Consider the following 19,084-nt stretch of genomic DNA (forward strand, 5'->3'; position numbering starts at 1 on the left):
ACAACTGAAAACCACAAGCTAGCAGTCATGTTACGGGCCCTCGTAAGCTGTCTATAAGTGGGCAGAAGAAGTGTTTGTTAAGTTTGCCCACAGGCATTCTTTTGCTTTCTCTCGGCACACTTTTCCCCTATTTTTTCACTCACTGTTTTCTGCGCTGCGCCCCATGTAACTGAACGCCTGGAAGAGGCTAGGTAATGTTTAGTACTGATCCAGGGATTTCATTAAGGGCTGGGCACCAGGCAAATTGACAGGCTATGAGGACAATTTTGCCCAGCTGGTTTGACCATCAGTCACCCTCCTGCTGAAAACGTTACTGAACCCCTGCTGATCTACAGTACTACTTCAATCATCATTACAGATACATGCACATTTGAAAAGGAAGAAAGAAGAATGAAAGAAAGAAAGAAAGAAAGAAAGAAGATATTCTGTCTTCAACATTAAATCTTTGTGACTGAGGATCAAGCTTTTGTAACATTGCTACTGCTACGGGGCAATTGCTTTTTCTTATCAAAAGCTCCGAAGTAGGCAATGTAACCGAAAAGGAATCTCTTTCTCCTTTCCTCTCTCTTATAGATCTTGTTTGTTTTTTTGCACTCTTTCAATTTTTTTTCATTGCTTGGAGTGGTTCTAAGGCTTCTATGTGTGTAAAATCAAGGTCTGCTGCTCACATGATGCAAAGGAAGGAACTTTTAATTAACATTGGTTTCAGAAATCCAGTCATGATAATAGGATAGGAAAAATAATCAGTCACTACATTTACCAAAATACTACTGTAGTTGTAAGAGTGCTGTGTTGCCATTTAAAATTTGTCCTAAAATTTGATTTTGTTGAATGGTCCTTATCTATTAGAATCACTATCAAGACTGTCCCAAATACCCACAACAATGTGACAAGTGTGGAAAAGAGAACATACCAAGAGATAAGGCAAGTTTTTGAGTCATCTTTATAGTTATATGAATGTAGATATTAGAGAATTATTGTTCGTTTCTTTTAGTAAAGGAACGCAAAATCCGTTTTCGGATTCTTTCAGATTTAAGAATCCAATCTTGGATTTTCTTAAAGAAACACACCCTGAAACCCTTTCCCCTGTAAGAGTGTCAGGTTCAAAATTCAGTGCAAAAATTCAAATTTCATTTATTTAAAATGATGCAAAAAAAAAGGAGAAAAATGTATGAATTAAATCCAAGCAACTAATAAGTATGGCTAATCACATGATTTAAGTGCTTATTTACTCCAAACCACAAGAGAAGTGTGGTTTTCTGCTGGCTTAGGAACGAATAAAGTGGAAAGCATTTTTCTCACACACAGCTGGGAGTCTGAGTACAAGTGTGTGGGGGGTTTCGGGTCACATGGCTCGTACAAGGTTCAGTTTTTGTTTTGCCATCCGCCATTGCCTGACATGCCCCACCCGCCCACCTGTGAAATATTTTTAGAGCGTATTAATTTGCAGTGAATTTATTCTGTGGCCACTTTTTTTGTGTTGTTGTAAGACAGCTATGTTATTATGTTAACAAAGTTCAGGCTGCTTGGTTCGGCTTGGCATGGAGAATAATCATATGATACAACCCTGTGTGATCAGAAAAATGTTTCAATAATGGGTGTGACAAATTGGGGCATTGCATGATAATTAGTTCACTGTATGTCCCAGAATTAATGGTTTGCTGTATTCCTTGCAAGTCATTGTGGTGGTGCGGTAGCCCATTGTTAGTGCACTCACCTCCAGGTTTGAGCCCTGGCTGGGGTCATCTTGTTGTGTTCTTGGGCAAACCACATTACTCTCATAGTGCCTCTCTCCACCCAGGTGTATAAATGGGTACCAGCGATTTCAATGCTGGGGGGTAACCTGCGATGAACTAGCATCCCATCCAGGGGGGAGTAGAAATACTCCTAGTCACTACAGAAACCGGAGATAAGCGCCGGCCGTTTGGGCCATTTGGCTTGTATGCAGACTTTACCTTGGAAGTCATGAGACTTGCAGAGATCGGTGACTTTTAGAATTGTGACACGTTACGTTACGTTTTCTTAGATGAACGAACATTTGGAGAAAGAATGCCCAGTGGTGGAAATCAAATGTCCATTCGTCATAGTGGGATGCCGATTTGAGGTAAGCCATTTATATTGCCTGTGCTTTGTAGAGTGAGGTGTGCAAACCTACACGTGTATGAATTTTTCAGAGAGATGCAAACCGATCTGTAAAAACTCGTAGCATACAATGATTGAATACTGTGTATGAAGAGTTCCAAACCTGGTTTTCAAATTGTTATTACGCCCTTCTTGTCGTACAGGAAAAGTGCAGGGATTCAGTGTGGCCAAGTGGTTAGGTCGATGGACTTGAAATCCTGAGGTCCTGGTCCAAGTCCTGCTCTGACCACTAAGCTAGAGTTGTTTCTCAATAGACCGTAGTTCAACTGCTCGGTCATGCTTGTAAATATCCAACTGGCCTACCTCCCACCAGTTGGATATTTAATCCTATTATGTTTATTTGATATCTTTGTTTCGTTCAGTTTAAGAGGCAGAGTTGTCCTTAACTTGTTACATGCGTTGACGTTGTACCATCTGAATTGGCCCTAAAGGCATCTTTTCATTGACTTTGTTAGGGATTGCGATCGGACGTCAACAAACATGTTCAGGAGAAAATGGCCAGCCATGTGATGGACATGGCAAAGAAACTTGGTAACATGTTACCTGAGTCAGGTGATGAAGAGGCTCCAAGGCACAGAGGTGCTCCAATAAGACGTGTAAGGGGTGGAATAGAATCTTCTCCTCAAGAGCAAGCCAGCCAGGAAGGATTTTTCAACGAGTTGTCAACCAGGACCCAGCATCAGCGAAATGAAATAGATGAGCTGAGACGTATTATCACTGTTCTTAGCAATACAGTAAATCATCTGGAGCGCCAGGTAGAGGAAGCACGTATCAGGCAAGAGAGACCAGTACAAGAACTCACCCTTCGGTAAGTGTCGAGTAATCCAGCCTATCATTAAGACAGGAATGCATGTTGCTTTGGCGAAGTAAAAAGGTAAACGATCATCGCGTCATTATACGACATTTGACAGCACTAAGAATTTGCCTTTGGGCAAGTGACGTTCGAAACTGCAGTAGAAAATAATTATTCAAGAAACCGCTCACCAAGAGACTCGGACGTAACAGAGGACGTGGTAAGGGGACGAGTTAACAACATTGTCACTTACTGCGATGATCAATCGTGTCTTCATATCTTTCTCCGCAGTTCAAATATATGATCTTTCATATATTCACTTGTATTGTCACGTGAGAAGCATTTGGTGCTCGTCTCCAACCTTGCTCAATTCATTTACTCGGTCAGGGGCAGATAAGTGTCATAGCCCTTGGAAGACAGACAGGTGGAATACTCTGATCCTACCCTTGGATGGATGTACACTCGTTTAGTCCTTTAAAGCAACCATCTTGATGAGAGAAAACAGCTAGTTCTTCAGATTCCGATTTTTAATCTGATTGATGTCTAATAACCCGTAAAACGTGATATCAGTCAGAGTGAAACAGTGTTCCAAATAAGAGATGGGTCTCGGGGCAATGACCCGATAGCATATTACATGTATAACAATGAAAAAGGAAAGGAAGTTTCCAGACGAAAAATATTGGAAGATAATCTTTCGATATCAAACAAGAAATATAAACAGAAGTTAATCAACCATAGTTCTGAAGACAGACAAGGCTATTCGCTAGTGGCCATCTCCTTTCGCTTTGATGAAAACAGCCACTCTATATTGGTTTTGTGTGTTGTTGAAGTTTGCATGGTGAAAGGTTTCATGTAAGAATAGAATGTATGACGTCACGGTAGCCATATTGGTGTTCTAAAACAATGAAACGGCGGCCATGTTGGTGTACCAAACCAATCCTGTGGGAGTTCAACTCTTTTCTTATCCAAACACTTTCATTTGTTCCAATAAATTTACATGGCTGCTGGACACGAGCTCAGTTTACATGCAGTAGAGTAAAGATGTCCATCAAGGTAGGTACATGTAGGTGAAATTCGAGCATGATGTGTGCAAGAGGCGTTGCTGCACAATTACCAAGAGATTTCAAAGAAGTATCTTTGTCCTGCATTTGTAAGTGAAACGAAAAAAAACGTGTTAGTCAGACAAACATCTTTGGCTGGGTTCTTAAGTGAAACCAAACTCTGTATTTCGCAGACTAGACTGGAGTGGACTGGACTAGTAAAACGCGGGGTAATAAAACTCGGACTGGTAAAACGCGCACTAGTAAGAGGAGAACTAATGAAAAGAGGACTAGCAAAACGCGGACGCGGACTAGTAAAACACGCACTAGTAAAACACGGACTAGTAAAAGGAGAACTAATGAAAAGAGGACTAGCAAAACGCGGACTAGTAAAACACGCACTAGTAAAACACGGACTAGTAAAATGAGGACTAATAAAAAGAGGACCAGTAAAACGCCGACTGGCAAAACACGGACTGGTAGAACGCGGACTAGTGAAACGTGGACTACTAAAACGCGGACTGATAAAACGAGGACTAGGAAAACGCGGACTAGTAAATTGAGGACTAATAGATAAAGGACAAGTAAAACGCGAACTGGTAAAACACGGACTGGTAAAACGCTGACTAGTAAAACACGGACTGGCAAAATGAGGACTGGTATAACGAGGACTAGTTAAACACGGACTGGTAAAACACAGACTGGTAAAACGCAGACCGGTAAAACACTGACTAGTAAAACACAGACTGGTAAAACGAGGACTAGTAAAACGCAGACTAGTTAAACACGGACTGGTAAACACGGACTAGTAAAACACGGACTACTAAACACGGACTGGTAAAACGAGGACTAGTAAAATGAGGACTAGTAAAGCGCGGACTACTAAAACACGGACTGGTAAACACGGACTAGTAAAACAAGGACTACTAAAACATGGACTGGTAAAACACGGACTACTAAAACACGGACTGGTAAACACGGACTAGTAAAACAAGGACTACTAAAACATGGACTGGTAAAACACGGACTACTAAAACACGGACTGGTAAACACGGACTAGTAAAACAAGGACTACTAAAACATGGACTGGTAAAACACGGACTACTAAAACACGGACTGGTGCAACCTCTTTCCCAGGGTCTCTCATCTTGCCGCCCCCTGGAGCGAGCAAGGAGAGACCCTGGTTGGGCCTGGTCACGTGTCTCCCGGAATCTGGGAGATGACAATTAAATTATTGAAGGGATGGGCGGCCTAGTAGGAATTTTGTCTATACTTAGCCTACGGGAGTGCGGGATGTGTTGTCATCAAAGTAAACCAAGAACGATTTGATGTTCTGCGGCAATGTCCGGCAGTAATATTCTGAAAACGCCGAGGAAAACTTATCTATCATCTGATAGCGGAAATCCAAGTCGCTGAAGGTTGTGTATGGTTCAGTGAAGGACGGTACTTATTGTAAAAATCTCAATAAGGCGAATGGAGAATTGCACACCGCGGCTGAGGCTGTGTCTGCTGTGTATGGAAGATCTTTGACTCATCTTTGCCTCAGAATGAAATGCAGGCCTTTTGAACGGCGATGAAATAATTTTAGAGAATTCAGGTCCTTTTAATTGATCACTGAAAACCAAAGTCACTTCGAAAGGAGCGATAAACTGGATTTATCTTCGACCGAAAGGAGGCTAGAAAAAGAAAGATATAATTTTTATTGTGTCGTCAATAAATCAGTGTACATGACTCCAACGGTTCGTGACAATTGTGCACATTCTCATTTAATTTTCAATCTCTCGACCTTTCTTCGCTTCACGCGTGTTTCTGAGGGGCACTTTTTATGCCGTGTTATTAGAAGAAATGGAAATTATAAGTAGAGCGGAGTCGTTTGATTGTGTTACAGCATATTTTTAGAGGTCGTAGGTCTGCATGCTTTCCGCTGTTAACTGCACGTCGCTTCTCAGAGTTTGACACCTCTGTAATTTGCCATGCCGTGCTTATACTTTGTTTAGGTTCATTTCTATTGCAAGATATGTTTAAAGGCTCTAAGTATTGGCTCTCCAGGGACAAAGTTTGAAATATTCCGTGAACATATTGCTTACTTGCATTCTATATTGTGACGCCGCAGGTGAGGTCGGGCCCGGCTATTTGATTAGAACTGTTTGCAAGCACAGTGCGTTGAATGAATATATTTATCTTCATCCAGCTTTTCTTCAGAGACTGCCGTAGCTTTACTTTGAGAAAGCTATACGTTTTCCTAGAGACATTCTTATGTTTTTTTTTGCATCAATTTGATCGAGTGCATTCAAAGGAGAAACGACAATTAATACGGGATGAAATTGCGCTGCTCGACGTCCACAGTTGAAATATGACTGACTTTCCATAAATCCAGAGGGTAAGACGGCAACAAGTTGAAAATCACGACCACTGAATTGTCTCGAGACAGACTTGCTTAACTTTTAGGTAAATGTTGGAATAGATATTATTCGAAATGTCAGCCTGAAAGCTAAGTATTGATAAACGCCGCGGGTAATGGTAGTTGCAGCGCGATACTTTGAATTCGACAAAACTCAACACGACAAATTGCTGATTACAGAGGACCCCTCCTTGTTGTTTTCAATTGTCAAAGTGGCACGTGACCAGACCCAACCAGGGTCTCATCGCTCGATCCAGGGAGCAGAAAGATGAGAGACCCTGGGAACGAGGTTGGGAAATTGACGGAGTGGTAAAACACGGACTGGTAAACCGCGGACTGGTAAAACATGGACTGGAAAAACACAGACTGGTAAAACGATGACTGGTAAAACGCAGACTGGTAAGCCGGGGACTGGTAAAACACGGACTGGTAAAACGCTGACTAGTAAAACACAGACTGGTAAAACATGGACTGGTAAAATGAGGACTGGCAAAGCACGGACTTGTAAAACACGGACTGGTAAAACACGGACTGGTAAGACACAGACTGGTAAAACATGGACTGGTAAACCGCGGACTGGTAAAACAGGGACTGGTAAAACGCGGACTGGTAAGACACAGACTGGTAAAACACGGACTGGTAAAACGAGGACTGGCAAAACACGGACTTGTAAAACACGGACTGGTAAAACACAGACTGGTAAAACATGGACTGGTAAAACACGGACTGGTAAAACGCTGACTAGTAAAACACGTACTGGTAAAACACGGACTAGTAAAACGCGGACTAGTAAAACACGTATTGGTAGAACGCGGACTGGTTAAACACGGACTGGTAAGACACGGACTGGTAAAACGTGGACTGGTGAAATACGGACTGGTAAAACGCGGACTAGTAAAACACGTACTGGTAAAACGCGGACTGGTAAAACACGGACTAGTAAAGGGCGGACTACTGAAACGCGGACTGGTAAAATGAGGACTAATAAAACGAGGACTAGTAAAACATGGACCGGTTAAGGGTGGGCTAGGAAAACACAGACTGGAAATATGCGAACTAATAAAACGAGGACTAGTAAAACGTGGACTAGTAAAACACGGACTGATAAAACACGTACTAGTGAGACATGGACTAGTAAAACACGGACTGGTTAAACGTGGACTGGTAAAATCTCGGTCGGACTGAACGGAAATAAATTTTTGGGATAATAGAATCACCCAGGCAGACCAAGTCGAAAGTAATATCCGTTCTCGTTTCTCTCAAAAGCAGCAACGCCAAAGCCATGCATTTAACTGTCACAAAACGAAACCACTAAGACCACAGAGGTAGAAAACTCGGTGATGTCGTTCAAATTATAAACAGTGGTTTGGTATCATTTAATCCTGGTGACATTTGGTCAAACAATTGACCAAATGTTGAACACGAAGTGGTATGTAGTGTTTTTGGTTTTGTCATTTCTCAGGTTTAACCGCTATGAAACCAGACTGTTGGAGTACGAGGGACGTGTCTGCAATGGATCATACATATGGAGGATAGAGAATTACCGACAGTGCCGCCAAGATGCTATCAATGGAGTCATGACAGCAATACATAGCCCTGCCTTCTACACCAACCTGTATGGGTACAAGCTCTGTATGCGGATCAATCTGAATGGCGTGGACAGCGGAGTGGGTAAACATGTGGCGCTTTTTGTTCACATGATGCAGGGTGATTACGATACCATCTTGGAATGGCCCTTCACTGGAAGGATTGCTCTGTCCATCATGGATCAGTCTGATGGTGCTGAATACCGCCAACACATCAGTGAAACCCTTGTAGCTAAACCCAACCTCTTGGCATTTCAAAGGCCAACAGCCCCACGCAATTACAAAGGTTATGGGTATGTAGAATTTGCTCCAATAGAGCAGATCCGTGAGCCGCAATATGTCAAAAACAATACCATGCTGGTTCGCATTCAGATTTTTCATTAGCTGTGCAGTATTGTGCAAAAGTAATGCAAGCAAATTTCGATGAATTTCCTCTTTCATTTCTCCGAATATTTGTCATAATGTTAAGAAAAGTTTCAGATTTTAGTCATAAAAAATTTAGCGTAATATTAATACATTGGTTGATACCAGGTAGAACAGAGTTGATTTGTCCCCAGTCTCTTCTCGTGAGAAACTTGTTAAAGACGACTGGTTCTCAACATATTATTAAAACGACTCTAGGGATAAACGATAAATACCGTAATTTGGAAAAATTCATTGAAGTTCGCTTGCATTACGGGTATTCAAAGATCGGGGTAACAACAATTTTGGAAAACTGTCGTAAATTTGATTTAATTATGACTGCAACTGACAGGTAGAGACAATCTTTAATTTATTTTCAAGAAATCAGTAAACTATTATGAAATGTAACGGACTTGCCACGGATAAAAAAATGTGACGGTTGATACCTCAAATACAAAAACTTCATAAGAGTAAAGCTGAAAATACCAGACAAAATATCGGCTTAATTGCTGCATTTTAACAAATGACCTCTAGGGTGTAGTTACGGACATGTTATTGATGGGACAGTTTAGTGGAAAGGACATTTCATAAACACTTATGGACATATAGTTGATGACATTTGGACGCTTTTGACAAAACGACACGACACTGACACCCTGATCAGAGAATATCCACTTTTCATGGTTGCCACACTTAGGTAGCCTTCTTAGGGAGAGACCATTATTTTTTAAAAGCGGAAGAAGGGGCGATTTAGGCAGTTTCCGAAAAAAAAAATCGTGCAAGGGGAGCTATGGGAACAAAAACGAGCAAGTACCCTCTACTATCATTATTTTGATTTTTGATGTTAAAAAATTCTTGCACAAGCTATTACCAGCGAAAAAAGTCATGCACAATCTATAGGTGATAAAACATTTCATGCCCCAGAAATATACCAACCCCCCTCCCCACCCCTCAAGAAAATAATGGTCCGTCCCTTAGGAGACGCTCTTAAGGCTCGTCACGCCATCTTTCCTCCCCCATAAAGAAAGATTGCGTGACGAGGCCAAAGAGCATCTGCGTAGAGGGCGACAGTTCAGGGACAAAAAGGTCTGAATTATATGTTTGGGAAAAGTCAGAAAATGTTGATCCAGGTCTGGGTTATTGCGAATCGGAAAGGTCAGGGAAAAGCCATATCCTTCAAAAGGAAAAATTGAAATTCTTTCAACCGTTCAGTTTTGTTTCTGACTCTCCAAATGGAAGGAAAGATAACAGAAATGTTGCTTTTATCGTTTATACTACATAGTACCGTAAAAGCTCGGTTAGCCTCGTCATTTTCCAAAGGGACGGCTTTTTTCGAATCATACTGATCGCCTGTAGGCGACTGTTGCGATGGTGTGTTTTTCCTCAATTTCTTGGAAGAGTTAAGTAAAGTGTTTGATTTGGTGCGCTCTAGACAAACCAGAGTCACAAAGAATAGTTGATCGATACTGATTGATAATGTTTATACAACACATCCCAACCGCATTGTACAAATTATAGTTCCTACTTATGGCATGAGTGACCATTACGAAGTATGTTTTGTGCACAAGTATCGTGGCATTAAGTCTGGAAAATCTACGCATGATGAGATCTCGTACCGTCATTTTAAAAACTTGAATCAATGCTTTTGTTGCTGACCTTGACAATGCTCCATGGTCTCTTCTCGCTATGGTTGATGATATCAATGAAAAGCTGGACACTTACAAATGAATTTTCAGTGATGTGATGAATCGACACGCACCCATTGTCAAGAAAAGGGTAAAACATATGCTGTTATTGCCGTGGATGAACAACGACATCTTACAGCTTATGCGTCTCAGAGAGCAGTTTAAAGCACGTACCAAATCTAACATTCTTGCGAACATAATGTACCAAAGATTACGTAACCAAGTGGTAAAGTCAACTGCTGAGGTCAAGTCAGCTTCTGTGAGGAACGTGATCTTTCAATAACATGAATAATCCTGGGAAACTCTGGAAAACTCTCAAGAGAATTGCTCCAACTAAATCTGCACCCTCCAATTTTTCATTCATTAAGGCGGAAGACGAAAGTATTTGTGACCCCACGGGAATGGCTAACTCCTTCAACAAATATTTATTAACATCCAACAAAACACGGATACGGTTATCTCGGCAACGGATACTAACGAGCAAATTCACCGTCTCACTGATTTTGTAGAAAGTCGCATCAACAGTTCAACCGTAATCCACATCCTGCCAATCAGTGTAAAACAGGTGGTTGAAGCTCTTAAGAACATTCCTGATAACAAAGCCACTGGACTGAACGGAATTGTATCTAAATCCTTGAAACAAGTTTTGAACGCTATCGCTCCTTCCCTTAGTCATCTCTACAATTGGCATTGCAAAGTGTTTCTTTCCCGAACAACTTCAAGAGAGCGAAACTGGCTCCTGTCCACAAGAACAACTCAGTCCATCCAAACCTCTGGAGAGGAATGTCGAGCGCTCTTACCTTGATTACTTAACATCCAACATGATTTTACATAGTAAACAGTCGGCATATCGCCCTTATCATTCCTGTGAAACTGTACTTTTGAGCCTTACTGACAACTGGCTCAAAGTTATGGACTCGAAAGAACTTGTAGGTACGGTATTGGTGGACCTTAGTAAAGCTTTTGATCTGGTAGATCACAGCTTATTTTTATCAAAAATTAATATGTACCACATTGACAATATCTCCCAGCAGTGATTTGAATCTTACCTAAACGATCGAACACAGCGATGTTTTATCAATGGAGCGCTGTCTGATGCACTTCCAATCACTCGCGGCGTTCCACAAGGCTGTATCCTGGGCCCCGTCCTCTTCTTGTTGTACATGAATGACCTTCCACTAGCAATACCTGATTGTAATATAGACATTTACGCTGATTACACCACAATATGGATGACTAATTCCAAGCGTTTGCATATCCAACATGGACTTCAGGAAGTCTCAACAAAGCGGATCGCTGGTTCTCGCTAAACAGGATGGTCCAAAGCGCAAAGAAAACAAAACAACTACTTATTGGAACCAAGCAAAAGCTTTCTCATTACACAAACCCATTGCTCAACCTTTCGTTGCGAGGTACTGAAATCGAAGAGGCCGTGAACGAAAAGCTGCTGGCATGAAGGTAGACGAATATCTTCAATGGAATAGCCATATAGATTACATGATCACTAAGTTAAATTCTAGGGTCAGTCTGCTTAAAACAGCCAAAAAGTACCCGAGTCTGTCACTTAAAAAATTGCTATACGCTTTAATTAAATCCAATCTTTGAATATTGTTGTTCAGTGTGGGGAAACACTAAGATTGATAATTTAAATAGGCTCCTCAGAATTCAGAAACGTTGTGCCAGGGTAATTTTAGATGCTAGCATCTATGAAAGTTCAGTTGGCCTTTTCAAGAGGTTAGGCTGGATCTCCATTAGTGACACAATAGAGTAAAGGAAACTGTGTATTTGTAGCTCTTATTAACCGAGTAGGAGGTCTGTATGGGAGAATCTTGACCGAGGTCTTGAGTACAGACCGAATGCAATTAGGTCTGTACACACGACCAAGGTGAAGATTCTTCCATACAGACCAACTAAGCAAACAAGAAAAATTTAATTCGTTCAATGTAACTGGTTTGTACTAAATGACATTTTGCTTGCGAACGGCGATGAGCTGAGCTGAATTTAATTCTGCCAAAGTTTGCTCATCCTCTTTACTTTTTTTCTCATCAGGCTTTTTGGCACTTCCATAAAATAAATATTGTTAGAAGAAAATAGACAATGATTTTGCATTTTAGTTTGCAACGTTTTTACCGCAAAACATTACCGGTCTAGATGCCGGTCTAGATGGGAAAATCTAGACTGCTTTCAAAATCGATTTCAGCCAATCAAATTCGTGAATTTGGTAATTTCAATCGTGAGACAGAGACATATAATAATGCATAATATTATCCATGGGAAGTGTCCCGATTACTTTAATCATTATATTGGTTTTGTCAACAACAGACACCATTACACAACTCGGGCGTCAACTAACATGAACTTAACCACTCCTTTTTTAACACCAATACCGGCAAACGTTCATTTTTCGCAAATGGCACTAGACTAGGAACAATCAAGACAGTATTATGAGGGGCCTCATTCCCCTTTGTAAATTTAGAAAACTAATGTTCAAGAAATACAAAGATCGGAATTCTAGAATTGGCAACTTTATTATTAGTAGAATTTTTTAGTGAATTTTCAATTGTATTTTTTCTTTGTATTTTTCTATTTGAATTTGTAATTGTAGTTGTTTGGTAGATTTTAAGGACCACAATGAGAACTACTGGTTTTACCAGTTAAGTCATTATTAGTCATTATTATAACTTGCCTATACGAGATATAACATTTTCTCATTTCGCCAAATATTACTGTGGTTGCTATCTCCAAAGCAAATCTTCTAAGGCCAGGCGCGAAACGTATGCTTAATATTTGACTTTTTGGCACAATTTTATCCACAATTTCATAGCGCCTAAATGAATGAATTTATTACCAAGAAGTGCACAACATGCTTGTTTGGTTTGTTTTCATGTATTGTCGGAGGAAAAGTTTCCCAAAATCAGAAACGTCGCCCAAAAGTTGCCCAGCATCTTGGCGACAACCTGAAGTGTGACGGATGCATCCTGCTTTTCTCCCTTCCCCGTAGGGGCTAACGGTTGGGTTGCCAGGATTTTCCAGTCAGTCCAATAATGGAAGCTCCTGGTCGGATTACGCAAGCATGCAACCTCCATTTTGTGAGGCAGTTGTTAACAAAATGTCTCGAGTTGATAATGTTTGTAATTTCTAGAAGGCTAGGAATGAAGAGGAGGCAAAATAGAGGGAGATGGGTAGAACTTGATAGAGCTTTTACGGTACTTATGATGCGATTGACTCAAAGGTGAATGAAAGGATCATTGAAGGCCGTTAGTCTTCAACTTCAACATTTTCTTTATTTCGGGTAAATTTTAAGGCCACGTAGCACAATAATGCGCATGTGTAGGTTTGATACAACAATATAGCTTGACGTCGAGAAAACGACAAAACTTTATATATCAGTAATATCCATTTGCAATTTTTACAGGTAATCATATGAATGCGAGTGCAATTAAGGATTCACACTAGAAAACGCATTCGACAATAAACGAAAAAAAAGGGGGATGGCTTTACTCATTTATCATATGACTGAGAAAATTGCGAACGTGCGCGCGTTAATATGCGCTGCACTGCAATACTTATTAAGCATTACGATAAATTGGCCTGCTCTCAGCCAATCGCAGTGGAGTAATTTTCTCAGGCTTCATAGCCATAGGAAGGGTAGAATCTTCACTTAATTTAACTTCGGCATTTTATTTTACAACTCATTGAAGTATATTTCTAGTTATACAGAAGTAACTGGTTGGAAACGTAACTGATTTCCAGTTAGAGGTAAAAATACCGAGGAGTAGCATATGCTAATTAAGGTTATGTTTTACGCGATAAAAATTCGCGTTACTGAAATTTAATTTTTATTTATTTATTAATTCTTGTATGTTGGACAATTATGTCCGTACAATTAAGGATTTGTTTTTTATGGCAGAATGTATTCAAAAAGAGTTATTCTTGCTTTCATTATGTTATGTTATTAGTTGGTGCGCATTTTCGTTGAATTTATTGTGTTATAGGGCTTTAAGTTGACCAACGAAAAGTCGGGGATTTTAGGGGAAGAACGATTCTCTGTGGCAACCGCGATGCTTTTGCACAATACTCTATTCTTGTGTGCATGAAGATGGGGACTTTAGGTAACCATGGGGAAGGATATTAAATCGGGATAGATTCCTGCTAACAATTTTCCTGTTACGTTAACGTTCATTTCTTCACCCACAGAAGAATTATACAGTTGTCACTACGGTTATGTTCGTTTGGGTACGTTAAGGCATCCAAGGCCACTGGCTTCGTTTGTATGTCGAGCTGTAGTAACAACTGTTATGCACAGTTAGCCTGTGAACCTCGCAATGTAGTAATGCACAGAAATGATTGTAATCATGGTATAACGAGGGCCTATCAGGCCAAAGAATTGTTATCGTTAATTCTTAAGTTTGATTAGTTGTTAGTGGTTATTGCAACACAGTTTGCACAACACGAATTGTTTGTAAATTTAGAACTCATTTAAATCGATTAATTAATTAAAAGTAAATTCGATATGGTTTAGATTCTTTATGCACTTGTTTAAGGATTTGGCAAACCTATGATGTGTACTCATTAAAATTTACTATATTCGTCATTGTGTTGATGTATGTTTGCGTATCACATCTGTGAAATCCTCCCTGGTGCGCGAATGTTTTGAATTCTATCAATTGCCAACTCATTCTCCTCTTCTGTTCACGTCATTCTTATCTATGTTTCAGTCTTTCACGGGTTAAGATGAACTCAATAAACTGGCCTGTTCCCAATGTATGAGTCTTCTTAGCTCAGTTGGTAGAGAACTGCCGTGTAACGCAGAGGCCACGAGTTCGAATCCCGTTGAAGCACTGAAAATCTTTATCGGGCTTAATTTGCAATTGCTTAAATTTGCAATTACAACTGCGATAGTCACCTCTTCATTTCACCGCTTTGTATCAAAAAACATTCCAACGATATCGAGAATGTTGATGACTCGGTGTAGTAAAATATGGATTCTGTAAGCAATCTTGGTTCAACGATTTTTTTTTTGTAAAACTCAGTAATTACTTCGAAGTCGTGACAGTATTAAGACGGAATCCACCAGAAGTTCGAGTAAAACAAGTGGATAAAAACCTAGTACCAAGATTATTTACAGGCGATCTCTAAAACGGGGAACGGGGAATCGAGGAATCGAGGAACGGGCAACGGGGAATCTCTAAAAGGGGGAATCTCTAAAAAGGGGAATCTCTAACAGGGGGAATCTTTAAAAGAGGGAAGCTCTAAAAGGGGGAATCTCTAAAAGGGGGAATCTCTAAAAGAGGGAATCTCTAAAAGGGGGAATCTCAAAAAGGGGGAATCTCTAAAAGGGGGAATCTCTAAAAGAGGGAATCTCTAAAAGAGGGAATCTTTAAAAGGGGGAATCTCTAAAAGGGGGAATCTCTAAAAGAGGGAATCTCTAAAAGGGGGAATCTCTAAAAGAGGGAATCTCTAAAAGGGGGAATCTCTAAAAGAGGGAATCTCTAAAAGGGGGAATCTGTAAAAGGGGGAATCTCTAAAAGAGGGAATCTCTAAAAGGGGGAATCTCTAAAAGGGGGAATCTCAAGAAGGGGAATCTCTAAAAGGAGGAATCTCTAAAAGGGGGAATCTCTAAAAGAGGGAATCTCTAAAAGGGGGAATCTCTAAAAGGGGGAATCTCTAAAAGGGGGAATCTCTAAAAGAGGGAATCTCTAAAAGGGGGAATCTCTAAAAGAGGGAATCTCTAAAAGGGGGAATCTGTAAAAGGGGGAATCCCTAAAAGGGGGAATCCCTAAAAGGGGGAATCTCTAAAAGAGGGAATCTCTAAAAGGGGGAATCTCAAAAAGAGGAATCTCTAAAAGGAGGAATCTCTAAAAGGGGGAATCTCTAAAAGGGGGAATCTCTAAAAGGGAGAATCTCTAAAAAGGGGGATCTCTAAAAGGGGGAATCTTTAAAAGCGGGAATCTTTTAAACGGGGAATTTTTAAAAGCGGGAAATTTTAAAGGCGGAAATCTTTAAAAGTGGGAATCCTTTAAATGGGGAATCTTTAAAAGCGGGAATCTTTAAAAGCGGGAATCCTTAAAAGTGGGAATTTTTAAAAGCGGGAATCATTAAAAGCAGGAATCATTAAAAGCGGTAATCTTTAAAACAGGGAATCATTACAACTGAGAATCTTTAAAAGTGGGAATCTTCAATGCTTATGGCCTGCGAACATGCTCTCAAGTGGGAAATTTGCGAAACGAAATTGCAACGCTCGGCTCGGCTTCCCTTCGCTCGCAAATATTTCTTTTCGTCCGTTCCACACGCTCTCGCTAGAATGCCTGTTCGCAGGATAAAATACCTTTTAATAAATGTTTTTAAAAACCAGGTAAAGTTTATTATTAGTAGTTATTACTGCCTCTGACTTTCCGCAATCTAGCCATTTTACAGGAAATGTAACAGGAACGCGCAAAGGTCAAGTTTAAAAACTGATCTCCTCAGGGAATATCTGTCAGGTTATATCTGTCAGAATATATATCTCAGGTTTATATGTATATGCCACTTTGTTCCACACGTTGGTCGATGAAAGAAAAACGACAATACGGGATTGTTATTCGCTGACGAACAAATTTTAACCTACATTTTATCCGGACTTGTTCTTTGCGACCACTTTCGCTAAGATGCCGCGACAAGATCGGTTGTCATCGTCCACTGTGCTAAAACATACCTGTTGAGGTGTTCAATTTCAATTGTTGACAGCCCTAGGTTGTTTAACGTTTTGAAAATTTTGCCGAATGTGCTGAAGTTTATTACAGCGTCAGTTTACAGACATATAGATTATCTTCCATTGAGGAAATTTCAAACTCCATTACAATAATTTCTAGTTACAAAAAAATTGAATGGCGGGCGACCTGGGAAACCATATGAATGCATGAATCGTCAACTGCTCGCGGGAGGTTTGATTCAAGGCGTCGCATCGGTGGTAAGGAGAGTTTCATGCCAGTTTTTCACAATACTTCCTTTGTTCTAGTCAGAGATTTTGGTGGAAATTTGCTCAGTATAATCAGTGATTCCTTGCTAATCCAGACCGCTCTTTGCGCCATGCCGTCAGTTGGAGAGGAATTTAAAGTTCCACTGCCATTTACTTTTCGAAAGAAAAAGGTCGCTAAGTTCCAAGGTCTTCCACATTTTAAGTGGGATGACCTCGGCACACAAGATGTTATCGAACAAGGTTCATTTGGTGCCGTATTAAGAACTAAATATTCCCAGAACGCTCGCGAATCAGTAGACGTCGTAATGAAGAAACTGCTCTCGTCCTCTGCGGGCTTTGTTGAAGCTTTTTCCAAAGAGGCCACGTTGTTGTCACAGCTACGCCACGAAAACATCGTCCAGTTCAAAGCTGTTTGCCAGGACCCCATGGCAATTATGCTAGAGTACGTGTATTTCGATATTGAAGTTTTCGGCGTGAAGGAAAGCTGAGCTCGTTAAACGAGTTAATGTACCTTATCGACAGTCAAGACTGCAATGGAATAGAGGGCACATTTATGGATAAGATTGCCGCTGATGTTGCAGGAGGACTGCTCTACTTGCACAAAAATGGAATAGCGCACAGGGACTTAAAATGTGTAGGTTAGCAATCACCACTATCGTGAGGAGACGGATCGAAATAAGATAGCTTACGCGTGGAAACACGAGCCTGTGATATGTAAGCTCACTGATTTTGGCGAAAGCCGATCGCTAGATATCCAAACGAGATCTGTACGTCACTCCTGAACTAAGAATATAGATAGAACCTTTAGGGCTTAGAACATAGGCACATATCGTTGCCAGGTTTGTTAGTTTTGTTCTGTTGTTTTGGAGTGCTTGACGAAATCCTGCTCTCTGGTGTAATTTACGATAAAGGCAGACATTGTTCAGTCGCCATCAATTTGTAGGAGCTGGGAAAACACTAAGAAAACACTAAGAATATACTGTTATGAAAATTTGTTATTTGCTTTTGTGGTTTAGAATAAATTAAATTATCGTTTTGCCTACAGGAAAAAAAAGCACGAGAGTAATATCAGGAGTGAGGAGTGTAAAAAATTTACAGATTGCCCCTTTTAGAGATACTCCTTTTAGAGATTCCCCCTTTTAGAGATTCCCCCTTTTAGAGATTCCCTCTTTTAGGGATTCCCCCTTTTAGAGATTCCCCCTTTTAGAGATTCCCTCTTTTAGAGATTTCCTCTTTTAGAGATTCCCCCTTTTAGAGATTCCCCCTTTTAGAGATTCCCCCTTTTAGAGATTCCCTCTTTTAGAGATTCCCCCTTTTAGAGATTCCCCCTTTTAGAGATTCCCCCTTTTAGAGATTCCCCCTTTTAGAGATTCCCCCTTTTAGGGATTCCCCCTTTCAGAGATTCCTCCTTTTAGAGATTCCCCCTTTTAGAGATTCTTCCTTTTAGAGATGCCCCCTTTTAGAGATTCCCCCTTTTAGAGATGCCCCCTTTTAGAGATTCCCTCTTTTAGAGATTCCCCCTTTTAGAGATTCCCCCTTTTAGAGATTCCCCCTTTTAGAGATTCCCTGTTCCCCGTTCCCCGTTCCCCGTTCCCCGTTCCCCGTTCCCCGTTCCCCGTTCCCCGTTCCCCGTTCCCCGTTCCCCGTTCCCCGTTCCCCGTTCCCCGTTCCCCGTTTCCCCGTTCCTCGATTCCCCGTTCCCCGTTTTAGAGATAGCCATTATTTACATCGTATTGCAAACTTCTGTACGACTGTTTCAGATGTCTTCTCAAAAACAATCATTTCTAGCAACACCAAACGTCAAAAACGAATGTTGAACTTCATATGAAACACTTGAAAGTACTGGTTAAATGAAACTGACGATGAAATTTTGCCTGTGTTTGCACAAGTTCTCTGAACTTTGAAATGTATTTTCTTTCCTTCCTATGGGAAATTGTTTTCGGTGTTAATTCAGGCAATTATTTATGTATTTAGCTTTAAGAAAATGTCATAATGACTGTAAAATACTTGAAATTGTTCTGGCACCAGATTTTTGTCCACTAAAACCTGAAATTGTTCAATTTTCTATCAGATTTCG

General features: G+C 40.5%; 1 protein-coding gene across 1 annotated transcript in view; it reads left to right on the plus strand.

The window, feature by feature from the left end:
• The window catches only part of LOC145491079 (TNF receptor-associated factor 6-like), a 39,268-nt gene extending 27,864 nt beyond the window's left edge, over positions 1-11,404 (plus strand). Inside the window, exons 6-9 of the mRNA XM_081470217.1 lie at positions 850-924; positions 2,027-2,104; positions 2,598-2,950; positions 7,839-11,404. Of these exons, the coding sequence (XP_081326343.1) occupies positions 850-924; positions 2,027-2,104; positions 2,598-2,950; positions 7,839-8,346 (1,014 nt within the window). The 3' untranslated portion in view covers positions 8,347-11,404. The remainder of the gene's footprint in view (positions 1-849; positions 925-2,026; positions 2,105-2,597; positions 2,951-7,838) is intronic.
• Positions 11,405-19,084: the final 7,680 nt, after the last annotated feature.

This window comes from Orbicella franksi, chromosome 6 (assembly GCF_964199315.1).
Source record: "Orbicella franksi chromosome 6, jaOrbFran1.1, whole genome shotgun sequence".
Classification (NCBI taxonomy): domain Eukaryota; kingdom Metazoa; phylum Cnidaria; class Anthozoa; order Scleractinia; family Merulinidae; genus Orbicella; species Orbicella franksi.